This window comes from Hyaena hyaena, unplaced genomic scaffold (assembly GCF_003009895.1).
Source record: "Hyaena hyaena isolate Hyena2069 unplaced genomic scaffold, ASM300989v1 scaffold_41, whole genome shotgun sequence".
NCBI lineage: Eukaryota > Metazoa > Chordata > Mammalia > Carnivora > Hyaenidae > Hyaena > Hyaena hyaena.
The window spans coordinates 2128488-2140562 of NW_024080673.1; the positions used below are offsets into that span (position 1 = coordinate 2128488).

The 12075-nt window shown below is 55.3% G+C and overlaps 1 protein-coding gene across 7 annotated transcripts in view; it reads right to left on the reverse strand.

The window, feature by feature from the left end:
* Positions 1-3596: 3596 nt before the first annotated feature.
* Positions 3597-12075, reverse strand: part of MGAT5 (alpha-1,6-mannosylglycoprotein 6-beta-N-acetylglucosaminyltransferase) — a 330034-nt gene continuing 321555 nt past the window's right edge. For all 7 annotated transcript variants that reach the window (XM_039229960.1, XM_039229959.1, XM_039229962.1 and 4 more), the window contains 2 exons: positions 9760-9917; positions 3597-4113 (listed from right to left, as the gene is read on the reverse strand). In XM_039229960.1, the coding sequence (XP_039085891.1) occupies positions 3915-4113; positions 9760-9917 (357 nt within the window). In that variant the 3' untranslated portion in view covers positions 3597-3914. The remainder of the gene's footprint in view (positions 4114-9759; positions 9918-12075) is intronic.

Genomic DNA, 12075 nt, shown 5'->3' on the forward strand with positions numbered 1-12075 from the left:
GATTTGGGGGTCATGGAAGAGGGTAGTACTGTCCAAATTATATACACAATCTAGGTAAACCACCTTGGAGAAATGGGGTGGCCTCCCTCGGTCTGGTCTAAAAAGCACAAACCCACCTGTACACAGCATCCGGTTTCATCACCTTTACTAAACCCTGCATTCCCTAAGGAAACAAAAAGGATGCATAGTTTTTTCCCCTTTATGATAATCAGATAAAAGTGTTTTGGGGCTAATGCTCATGAACTTAGACCTCGCCAATGGGCGTGGGCAGCCAGTAGCACGAACGTGCTGGCACACTGGCAACCGGCTGTGCTCAGGGCCAGAGACCTGGAGAGGGCCCAGGCTGGTCTGGAGGAAGCCAGTCCTCCCAAGAGTGCTTGTGGCCTCGTACGGGCATGTGGGCATACGTGCTGCGGTCCAGGGGCCTGGCGGGCGTTTCCGGAGCCCAGCCTGCACGTCCACAGCGACACAAGGACGTGTCCTCTATGCTGGAGGAGTCGGCGATCCTCCTTAAATGGTACCCAGATTGTAAAAACCAACCCCAAAGAAAAGTGAAAAGGCACATCAAAAGTGAAAATAAATATCAAAGAAACAGACTCTTAATATTTTGAAACATAGAGCAAACACACACAAACGCAAACTAAAGCAGTGACAAAAAAACCCAATCCGGGCAAAAATGCAAAAAGTATCTCCATTTGTACATGTGCAAATCAAATTACATACGTGAGATAAATGAGGTGTTTACTGGCATTAAAATAAGTGTGTTTCCCCTTTCAGGAGTTTTTACTTCTCAAAATGTTTATGTTTCAAAGGAAAGCCTTCTCTCCTTTAATAAATTAGTTAAGCTTTCCTCATGTCTTTTTTTTTTTTTTTTTTTTTTTTAAAGAATTTAGGATCACGTGGGGAAGGGGTGGTGGGAAGCCAAATTTCACCTAGGGAAAAAAATGTACACAAACTTACAGACCAGGCAAGGTGAGCCTAGGACACAGGAAGACACTGATCCTGACTCTGGATTTCTGTCCCTGTGGAAACCATCAATTAAAAAGGGTTTAGGATTCCGTTCAGTTGGGCAGAAGCAGAACCACCAAAGGCTCCCAGCCCCTATTCGGAGAGGCCCCCTTCCCTCCCAGGGCACCCTGGGACCTTGCCCCTTCTGCACAGCGCAGATGGCAACTCTCTAGTTTCCTCCTGTGGGTCACAGAGGAGACCTGGGCCACGTTTCTGGTGGCCTGGGAGCTGCTGTACATTCCTCTTCCTAACACCTTGGCCCCCTGGAGTTTGGGTTTGTCCCGGGAGCAGCAGCCCCCACCTATAGGAGTCTGCTTACTTCTGGCCACTAATGGGCTGGTGGGTGGGCGACAGGGATGTTCAAGTGCAGGAAATAAAGTGCTCTGCTGGGCTGCTGGACTCAGGTCCTGATGGAGAGGAATGGGGAGGCGGAGAGGCCCCGAGCTCAGCAAACAGGACAGCCATAAATAAATCCGTAAATTCCTGTGGCTTTTGGAACACCAGGCAGGCACAGCATCTTTCTGGGAATGTTGCCTTCCAGCTTCCTTGCTCTCTGAGTCGCTATGCTCTGCAAAATGGGTTAATCTGGCCGAGCGAGGGAAATCCTGCTCAGCCCGTAGGCTCCCCCTGCTGGTCCAATGCCTGCATGACAGCTTCACCTTTGGAAGCTCCCACAAGAACCCAGGAGAGGGCGGCACTGGCCCAGGAATTGCAGCTCTGGGAGCACAAGCGAATCCCCACAACTTAGGGTGAAAACCAAGAGACTCATTTCTAGGGGAAAACACCACAGAAGGCAGTTGCTTCTCCGACAGCAGGACTTGCCCTTGCAAAACTTCCAGGAACGTGCGTGGGGGCGCGCGCGCGCACACACACACACACACACCCACCCAAAGCCCGTTACAACACTCTCTTTGGACTTACACCCTTGCTGCTAGGCCCAGATAGAGGCTGTTCTCTGCTAGTTCCTGAGGGGCTCCTGCACTGATGCTCAGGGCAGAGGTCTCCTATCAGAACTCGCCCTGTCACGTGCTCAGGGGCCACCTGAGGGATCGGGTGGACCCCGGCTGCTCTGCCTCACCCCCTGCACTTTCTGGGATCAGAGGCGCAATTCAGACCCACTAAGAGTCTAAGGGAAAAAGAAGACTTGCCGTGCATTTGCTATTACTTCTGCTCTAGGGAAGAATCGAGAGGCAGGCACAATCTACCTTCCAGTACCTACAGGCTCCACGTGCCGTAGGGTCCTTGTGATCTACCTCACTTCCCGAAGGCCCACCCAGCCATGAGCCCTGCCAAACGGTTCTGTCTGGAGAGCTGGGCTGGCTGTCCCGGATGGCAGACTGTGTGCTGGGGAGCATGGTGCTAGGTGACCACGGTACTCAAATCCACCAGTGAGGGCTAGATGGATGACACCACAGTGCATCACTGGGATGTTCTATAAGAGGGAGAAGGCGGCTCACCGTTACCCACATGGAGTGCCAGGGGCCTCATGGGAAACACACACTTCTAGCCAGAGCACTGAGGTCATGCTGGGTGCGGGCAGGGAACTCACACCAAGGCAGAGCCTGGGGACTCCAGGCTTTGGAGGGGGCAGCCGATGACTCCGACTGGGCCAACCTGCCAACTCAGGATATGCCCCTCGGAATAGTCATGCCTCGAGAAGAGCCAGCACCACACTCCAACTCTGTGCAAGACACACACACCCACACCCCGGGTGAGTGGCCAGGACCACACCCCACATTCGTCCCTGCCTGCCCTAATCCCCCGGCCAGCATCAGGCCCATTCAAAGCCCCATTTCTGGGATGCTGGTGACACAAGACATTAGAAGGACCAGACACAAGCGCATCTGTCTGGAGCACGGCTCTGGTGGTGGAACTGGTTCTTAGGGGCCAGCTTCATGGCTGTCCACAGCTCAGCTCAGGTAACCCTCTTGAGGGGTAAACACGACTTTTAGTCCCCCATTTGTACTTTCCTCCTTCCAGTGGCATTTGAGGGGGGGGGTAGTACCACAAACTAGCAAATGTCAATTCCCCAATTCTGTTCTTTCCCAACGGGATCCTCATCAGAAATTAGGACCAAGAGATGTGTGTGTGTGTGTGTGTGTGTGTGTGTGTGGATGTGGGTGTGTGTGAGAGAGAGAGATGGGCGTGGGGGAGGGAGGGTCAAGGAAAGGAGCTCTCACTGCAAAGCAGGCCCATGTTTGGTCCCCGGCTGGGCTCTCAGGACAACACAGGCACGTCCCCCTGTGCCCAGGAGGCGCCTCTCCTAGCTGCCATCTGTCAAACACACACAATACTTTCTTCCGTTCTGCTACCATCCACTCTGAGGAGCTAGATCCCCACAGCCGCCCTCTAGTGGACCGCCAACCCCAGTGCACCCTGCCTCCCTCCTGCTTCCTTCCGGAAGCAGACGGGAATAATAATACAGTGAAGGTGGACAGTAAACAGTGGGAAACCAAAGAAACAAGACGCGTGATCAAACCCTCTTTGCCCTCCCCTGCTCCCCTCCCACCCTCCCAAATAAATAAGTTAATGGGTTTAGGAATGTTCCCATATCGAGTTCCCTCCGACAAGCTCCACTCCTCCTCTGGTTCTGTTTTAAATGCATCTTGAGACTCTTTCTACCTTGGAGCAGCCGCATCCACACAGTCTCCTCGAGAAATAAAAAATGAAGTTGTGCCAGGGAGAAGCCAGGCTCCCCGCCTGACATCTGCTCTCGTTTCGTTTTGGGGAGAACTCTGCCATGGCGCCCTGACCGCAGAAGGAGCAATACCGAATCGAAGCCTTCCACCATCAAGTTCAGGCTCTGGCGAGAGTCCCTGAATGACGTCTGCCCCCTGGCCCCCGCCCCATGGGGTCGGGGCCACCGTCTCCCCAGCAGAGTGTGTGTGGGGCCGAGCCAGTGGCCGCTATAGACAGTCTTTACAGAGGGCCACCTGGCCCTTGATGAAGTCCCGGCAAGGGCAGACCCTCTGGTGCCTGGGGTGGGCGCCCGCACAGCTGAACAGCAGGAGGTCACTTTGAAACACACAGTGCTTGTTCTTGGGGTCGAAGGAGGGCACCAGGATGTCCTTGGCCAGCTCGGAGCTTTGGCAGATCACCTCATACCTGAAGAGGAAGAGAAAGGCACGAGGGTTGGAGGCGCAGGCCCTGTCCGGGTCACCAGCGCCTCCATCCCACCTCGGGTGTGGGGAAAACGTTCCGTCCACCTGCTGCAGAGGGAAAGGGAGCCGCCCTCTGACCTGGCAGTCCTCCACCCCCAGGAAGCCGGGCTCGAGGAAGGCATGCGTGCACGTGCGTGCGTGCGTGCGTGTTTGTGTACGTACGTGTGGTCAAGGCTGCTACAGAAGCACTCTCTGTGATGTAACCGGAGGAAGGTTAATTAATAGGATGAAATGGGGAGCGGGACTGACCTGCGGTGTGTGTACTTAAAAAGGTAAGACTGCTACACCCTAACTCCTTAACAATGGTTCCTTCCTTCAGAGGAGTGAGACCGGGGCAAAGACGGGCGTTATTTAATTATCTCCAAAAACGATGTGTAATGTTTTTATTGACGGTTTAACAAGATTCGTGGGACATGGCCTTAGTCTGCCACTGGAGGGCAATTGGACGGTCTCTTGGGGGATGATGCTGTCGCGGGGCATCAACTCACTGGACCTCCACGGTCACCTTGCTGTGTGGCAGTAAGCAGCCTCCCTCCCGCCCGCGTCCTGAGAGATGAGTGCCTGAAGTTTCTGGCCACGCAGAGCAGGAGCCCAGATCCCAGCCCTGACTGCAAACCCATGTCCCTGCTCCCCCGCCATCTTCTCCTCACAGCTGGAAGGCCACGGCTGCAGCCCCTTGCGGCTTTGCTCCCTCGGGCTGGGCATAACCAACAGTGTTGGCCTGTTACCTCCAAGAAGGGCCACAGCCTTTGTCGTGTGGCCTGGGGTACACAGTCCCACCCACACTGTCTCGACTTGAACAAGGAGGCCTCAACAGGTGCCCAGCACGGTGTCCTATATGCCAGGTGGGGACCAGTTCAGAGAAGAAGCTATAGGAGGGCCAGGCAGACCTGAGAGAGTCCTGAATTCACCCCTAATGAGCTGGGAGACCACGGAGAAATGGCCGAGCCTCTCTGTGGCTCAGCTTCCCTTTCTGTACAGTGGGGACAAATGATCCTTAACTCACAGGGGAGGCGCAGAAATCAACTTAGTGCTTACGGCGCACTTGGCGGAGGGCGGCTCTGGGTAAGTGTTTAGTAAATGGTAGCCATCAGCAGTGCCACCGTCTCCCGCCCACCCCCGTCACCACGATCGCCCTGGCCTGGCAGACGCTGGATAGGCTCTGCCACCTGCTTCCCTTGCCCGAGGGTGTGAATTTACACACAGGCCAGCCATCTCCGTTCTGCTTTGTTCACATACATCCTGATTCTTGCCGACAGGGCGGGGACCCACATGGGGCACTCGAGGCTTCCTGCTGCACCTGGGAAGCTTCCGAATGTTGGGGGGGAAGCCTCATACTCCCTGTTACTCCAGCCCCCTCTTGTCTTCCTGAAGCCGACAAACTTCCTGGCCCGCACCTGCCCGTGCCAACTCGGACCCGGCAGCTTCCAGCACGTCAGCTGGGGCTTCTGAAGAGTGCTCTGCGCCTGCCTGCCTGGTCCCTGGTGCTCAGGGGGGCGGCACCCATCGTGAAGCTGTTCCTGCAGTCAGCAGGGGGCTCTGTGACTTCTTTAAATGCCGGGACACCTTTGGTGCACCAGCTGGGGGATGTGGTCACCCAGACAGTTATGGTCATAGACAGGAAGTGGGGATTGATGGATTTCCTTGAGAAAAAATGAGTCAGAGATTTGGGGCTATCAGGTCCTTCTCACAGGGTCCCCTCCCACACTGGCCTACACACAGAAAGGATTCTCTCTAAGGCACAGAACTCAACTGTGCATTAGAAGTTTCCAGATGGAATGGAGCTATAGAATACAGATTTATGCTTAGGTTAGTTCTTTATTTAGGTGAATTCTAGCAGCTGCTGTGTCTTAGCTCCAGCCATCTGCCTAGTACACTGCTGACCATGAGTTGTAAAACTCTACGACCAGCCTCAGACCCCACGGAAGGGGGCATAACTGTCAGCAACCGTGAAGAAACCCTCCTCGCTCCTCTCCGGTCACCTCACTCAGGGCCCAGGCGCATGGTCCCGGGGCATGAGCGCACATGTGCACCTGACCGTGAACATATCTCAAGAGAGGCTGCGGCGGACACGGCCTGCCTGGGGGTGGGGGGGCCCAACACCACCACAAAATGCTCAGGCGGCGGGTATGCCCCAGAACCCCGCATGCCCGGCCACGAGGCAGCTCCCCGAGGGCTCGGCTGATGTGGGGCTACGGACACACACACTTGTGGATGCCGTCCAACCGCCTGGCCCCCGGGGAGCTCTCCCTTTCATGAACGGACAGGCCCCTGTCCACGGCGCCGGGCAGGCAGGGAGAGCACTCCTACACCCTTGTGAATGAGTGTGCGGAGTCAGAGAGGTGAGGGATTTCCCCGGTTGCTGGGGGGCATCTGGAAACAGCCCCCATGCCCCAGCCACCCTCACTCTGATGCCAGTGGATCAGAGCATGCGTGCTGTTGTTTCAGTTTCCCTGTTCCTGTGATGTCTGCCTGCCTGTCTGTCTCTTTCACACACACACACACACACACCCTCAGAAATCCCTAGCACACGGTTTCCTCTCCAGAGGACCCTGTGGTGATGACCTCTCCCCAGCTGGCCTCTTACAGGACGGCAGTGGGCTGCTGACGTCCATCAGCCCTCGCTTTGCCTTTTATAGCCCTTGACCAAGAATAAACAGGCAGAGCCCCAACTCTGGGATAGAAACAACCCATTCCTCTTGACATACGGACACACACAGGGTGAAGGGCTGCAAAGAGGGTCCCATCTGCTGCTCTCTTCCCTGCCCCCGAGTTCCTCCCTTCCCTCAGCCCGTGCGCCGCTTATTCCAACCCCAAATCTACCAAGTCCCCCACACTCGCTCAGGAACACTTGGACTCAGGCACCAAAGCAGTAGCCAACTTACAAATAAGGTGTCACGTGAACGTATGCTCCTATTTTTGGAGCTAAGGTCCGCCCCACAGGAGGACTCCCAGTAGCGTGGGCTCTGGCTCTTGCCAGGGCCTCTGCCTCTGGAGCCCCGCCCCTGGTTTGTCTGTGTCAGGCCAGGCCACATCTGAATCATGCATGTTCTGTGCACAAGACTTTGTGGTCATCTCTCCAGCACTTATCCCAGGCTCTGGGTGAACAGCAGCTCCCGCACCAGCTGCCCGATTCCCCCTGAGTCAGGACAAGCAGCACAGGACATTCCAGAGGACTTGATCTATGTGATAGAAATTCATACTACACATGAGGAGAGGTGGACCTTCAAGGTCACAGACACCCAAAGACTAAAAGGAGATTATGCTCAGAACCAGGCCCCAAGTTGGAGAAGAGAAAGTAGCCTGGGCTTGTAGGGGCCACTCATTGCTAATTGGCCATGAATAGGGATGAGCCAGGATTGCCTCATCGTGAGGAGGCACTCAATAGACTGCCAGATATCTGGGGTTTTACAACATTATCGGTATTTACAAACGCAGGAACAAGGTATTCAATAGGGCTCTTACATTCAGAGAATTAATTTCAGGCAGCTTTATTACAAAATTAGCATTCACTGCAGCCTCCTTGGGAGAAAACCAACGGAGCTACGATGGGGCCTGGAGAGGGCTGTTAAGCAATTCCATGGCACAGGTCTGGCCACGGGACAGCCCTACAAGACGTTCCACTCTCGTGGGCTCTGCGTGGTATGGGGAGGTGGAGAGGGAGGCTCAGGACGGGACTGGTTTTTCTGGTCTCAGCTTGGCAGCCTCAGGCCTGCTCAACGGCCCAAGGCTCTTTGGATGAAGGGGCTGTTCTGCCCTGTCTTGGGTACCAGCTACACATTATCTCACCCTCACACAGGCTACCCCCATTTTACAGGTAAGAAAATGGGGGGAACAGAGGGAATTAACCCAGTGGCTCTCCTTCTTGTCCTTCCACTGCACCTAGACCTTTGCCCCAGAGACAGGCGGGCTGTGTGGGGCTCTGTCCTATCTGAGCCAGGCCCTGACCATCAAACCTAGGCGGGCTCCCGGGCTCCCACCTGGCCAGGAACCGAGGGCCGTGCTGAAGAGGAGTCTCACTTGGGTTCTATTCCCAGGATGCATTTCCTCATGCTCCCTCCTCCAGACAGGGACTGTACGTAGACAGTTCTGAGTGCATACTTCCTAGTCTATCCCCAGCCAATCCATACTTCCACTATAAACACAGAGAGATACTCAGGGTTCTCAAAAGGCCGCCTTGCTACCGAAGTTACCTGCAAAAGGAGCCAAGAGGAAGCCCCTGCTGGAACCCTAGAATTCAGGATACATGCTATGGAAATGGAAGCTTCTAGTACGGTGAGTCTTTCCTTAAATACCAGGCTACCACCCCCTTGCACAAAGTTTCACTGGTGGCAGAGGAGGGTGCCACGTTGACTCCCTTCTGGCATTTGTTTTCATAATGGAATCAAGGGAGCCTCTGGGCTCGGTCTTCACATAAAAAGAATGGTAAAAAATAGCATCCTCCACATCCCTGCTCGAGATCTTTCCTGCAGGCGAGATGCTAGAGGCCAAACTCTCTAAGAAGGGTTTTATACCACATTTGAGAATAAGAAGGCACACATACAGAACCAGGCCAGCTCAGACCTCTGTGCACAGATAACCATGAGGCCAATGGCTGTAACAGGGCAGGAAGTCAGAATGGGGGACAGCAAGCCGTGGCAGTGAGCGCACTATTCCTGAAGCATCCTGCTCGAGACTGGGCGGTACCACTGGGTGGCACCATGGCTCTCCTCAGCACCTAGGGTTGGGACACCAAGTCTCTTAAGGGAAAGCGCTTAATCAGGTTTACTAATGGGGAGAGGGGCTAGCTAACTAAGTAATATGTGGCTCAGGGTGGGTGTAATAAAAACTGAGAGCACAGATTTAGCACTGACAGAGGTCAGGAGTCAGAGCCCAGAAGAATCCTCCCGTAGAAATTTGCAATCTGCAGATGCCGAAAGCAAATGTCGATGCAAAGGGAAACGGATGGGATTACTAAAAGTAATGCAGGCAAGAGAAGAAAACCTCAAGCGATAGAGAAGGCCCCTTCTGGGAGCAGCTCCGGCTTGTGTTCCACGCGCCGCACCCGCCTCCCTGCCGCGGGGCCTGGCAGTCAGATCCCTGCAACGTACCACATCCCATGGGTGCTGGAATCAAGTGCAAAAGGGGATGGGAGCCGCAGGAGGGGAAGGTGGTGAGAGAATGCGCTGGGGACACCGATTTTCGTTCCTCTCGGGCTCCACGACGCAGACCATCACCTGTCGCCTGGGCTCATCAGCCTCTGTAGACCTGGCTTCCGCCAGGGGAGCCCTGGGGCAGGACCCCCATGCTTGTGGTTCTGCGCTCATCTCCACTCCCATGGACCTCGCGTGTAACACAGCCAACCGAACACATCCCACAATACCCACTCCCAAACACAAAGTTGTTTATGCAAGCACAACACCCCCGTCTGAATTCCAAACAGATCAGCGTGCCCGGTGATCTCATCCACCCAACACCAGAACTGCTGGCCTCACATTCTGTGGGGAGGCGGACCATGCTGCCTTTTGCTCCCCAAAGCCCATCCCTCTCAGCCCAATGGCAACCCCGAAGTGAGTGGAGTCGGGCTGGCCCTCCCCACGCCCGCACATACTTGAGCATGTCTTTGTCCTTGTTGAGGTGCTGGAAGAAGGAAGGCTCGCAGATGAGCTGGCTCTCCTGGCACACCTGCTTGCACGACTGCCCGGGCTTGGCGAGCTTCACCTGCAGTGCGCTGAGGGGCGGCCACATCACCTGCCCGTGGCAGAAGTCCTGAAATGACAACGAAGCCATGAGTCCAGGGCCCAAGGGCTCAGGTAGAGATGGCTGGCCTGCCAAGCTGCCCACACAAGGTGAGGCATCCCCCTGAGAGGGCAGCCAAGGCCACCAGGCGGGAGCCAGACACACTTGGGTTGCAACTGGGCTCAGCCGAACACGTCCCTGGGCCAGGTCTTCACCTCTCTCTACCCACCAGCTGCCTCAGCCACAAAGGGGGGCCAACAGTGTCCCCCACGCAGGGCTTGAGGAAGAGCGGTAATGCAACGCGTGTGCGCAGCACCGCACCTTCCAGGAGCGGCTGCTATTCCTCATCTTACCTATTGATCCACCCGAAGACGCCTCCACCTCTGAAGGTCCACCTCCGGGCCCACCTTCGCCGGCTGTTCTGTTCTTGGCTCCAATTCCCAAGGCTTTTTCTGTGTCTGCCTAATTTGGCAGTTACCGGGTATGACACCATCTTGTGAGTGCTGGTTCAGACCTCATGAAGCATGGGGGTCCGCAGGTGCGGCTGAGAGACCCTCCTGTAGGGTCACGGCATTGGCGGGCACTCAGGGCTCATTAGATGACAACAGTGATGACGGTGCACTTACGTCACAGGTAGAGACAGTCAGAAGACATGGGATAGGATGTGAAGGGCCCTATCCGCAGAGAGGTGCCTGGAGCACAGAAGATATAGCAGGTGCGCAGAATGGGGCAGGGCCACTCACTCCGGGATCTGGGGGGAGCGCAGGACTCTAGCGTGGACGTGGGTGGAGGGTGGGTAGAGGGACGTGCCGTGGGTGAGAGGGCCAGGAAGGAACCTGTGTGGCACGATCGGGCGCAATGGCTGATGAGCAGACAGACCGGGAGGGCTCGGGGAAAGGGCGGCAGAGGAGCAGGAAGCTCTCCGTGCCCTGGAACCCCAGGCTTGCACTTGGGCTGTGCCTGAAGCAACCCTGAGTAGGTACCAGTGGTGGGAGCTGGTGCACGACTGCCCCCCAGAAGCCGTCGGACACCTCACAACATTCCGGGGTCCCCGGGTGGCACAGCCTGCAGGAGGTGGCGTCTCCGCTGGACACCTGAGCCGCCATGCTTGCTCAACTGTTCCTGGGGCACACTAGTCGCGAGTCCAGGAGGGCATCGGACCCTGGGCGCTGAATGCCACTGGTAGGAATGCACCCTACAGGCACATGGGGACATGTGGGATTCAAAGAAACCTACACAGGATATCACAGCAGCCTTGTCAGAGCAGAGGCAAAAAAGCTAACTGTTCAAACACAAACAATACTCCAAAATGCAAGTGACTCCCGTGTGCTGCTGTGGAGACCTCTTCAGGACTCAGCAGGGGAAGGTTGTTGTACATACAGTGTTTCCATTTGTGTCCGCACTGGGGGAGGAGCCTGAAAGGTACTTCCAAAGGCACGTAAGCTCCTTGGAGCTTACGTGAATCTGTCTGGCATGGGCGGGGCGGAGAAGGGAACTAAGTAACACGATCTGGGGTGGTCAGGAGATTTACTTTTCAGCATATGTCTTCCTGGAATATTTTACGTGTCCTCATGTTTCCACTCCTTGCTCTGTGTACATGAGGAGCTGATTTATCATCTCAGGGCCCTGCGCATCCAGAACGGGCACCTGCAAAGGAAACGTTTCACGCCCCGGGCCTCCTGGGCTGGTCACTTGGAGCACTGAAGGTGGGGCCTGCCACTGTCCTGTCCCTTAGCAATGAAGTGGGCGCAGCCTCAGGGAGCAGGCCGGAACTACATCCAGCAGGACCCTTTTCTGTTGCTTGCATTATTATTTTTATTTTTTTTTAATTTGTGCTTACACGACTTTTAGCAAAACAAAAACAAAAACAAAAAAACAAAAAAAAACCCCAAAACAACAACAACAACAACAAAAAACAGAAAAGAGCAAAGGGGACGCTTCCCAGGCCCTGCGGGCAGCCGGCTCAGCGTACATCCTGACTCATTAGGAAAGTGAAGATGAGGATACTAATGACTTCCTACGGCTCCTGCCTCTCCCCACCTCCTTCCTGAAAGCCGTGATGCTGTCACAGGGTGAGAAAGCCGACTGGCAGGTAGGGACTACTCAGCGCTGGGTTCTAGTCTAGTCTCCTCAAATCACGATGAAGACCCCACCAGGCAGGGCAAATCCACTGTGGTCCTCCACATCC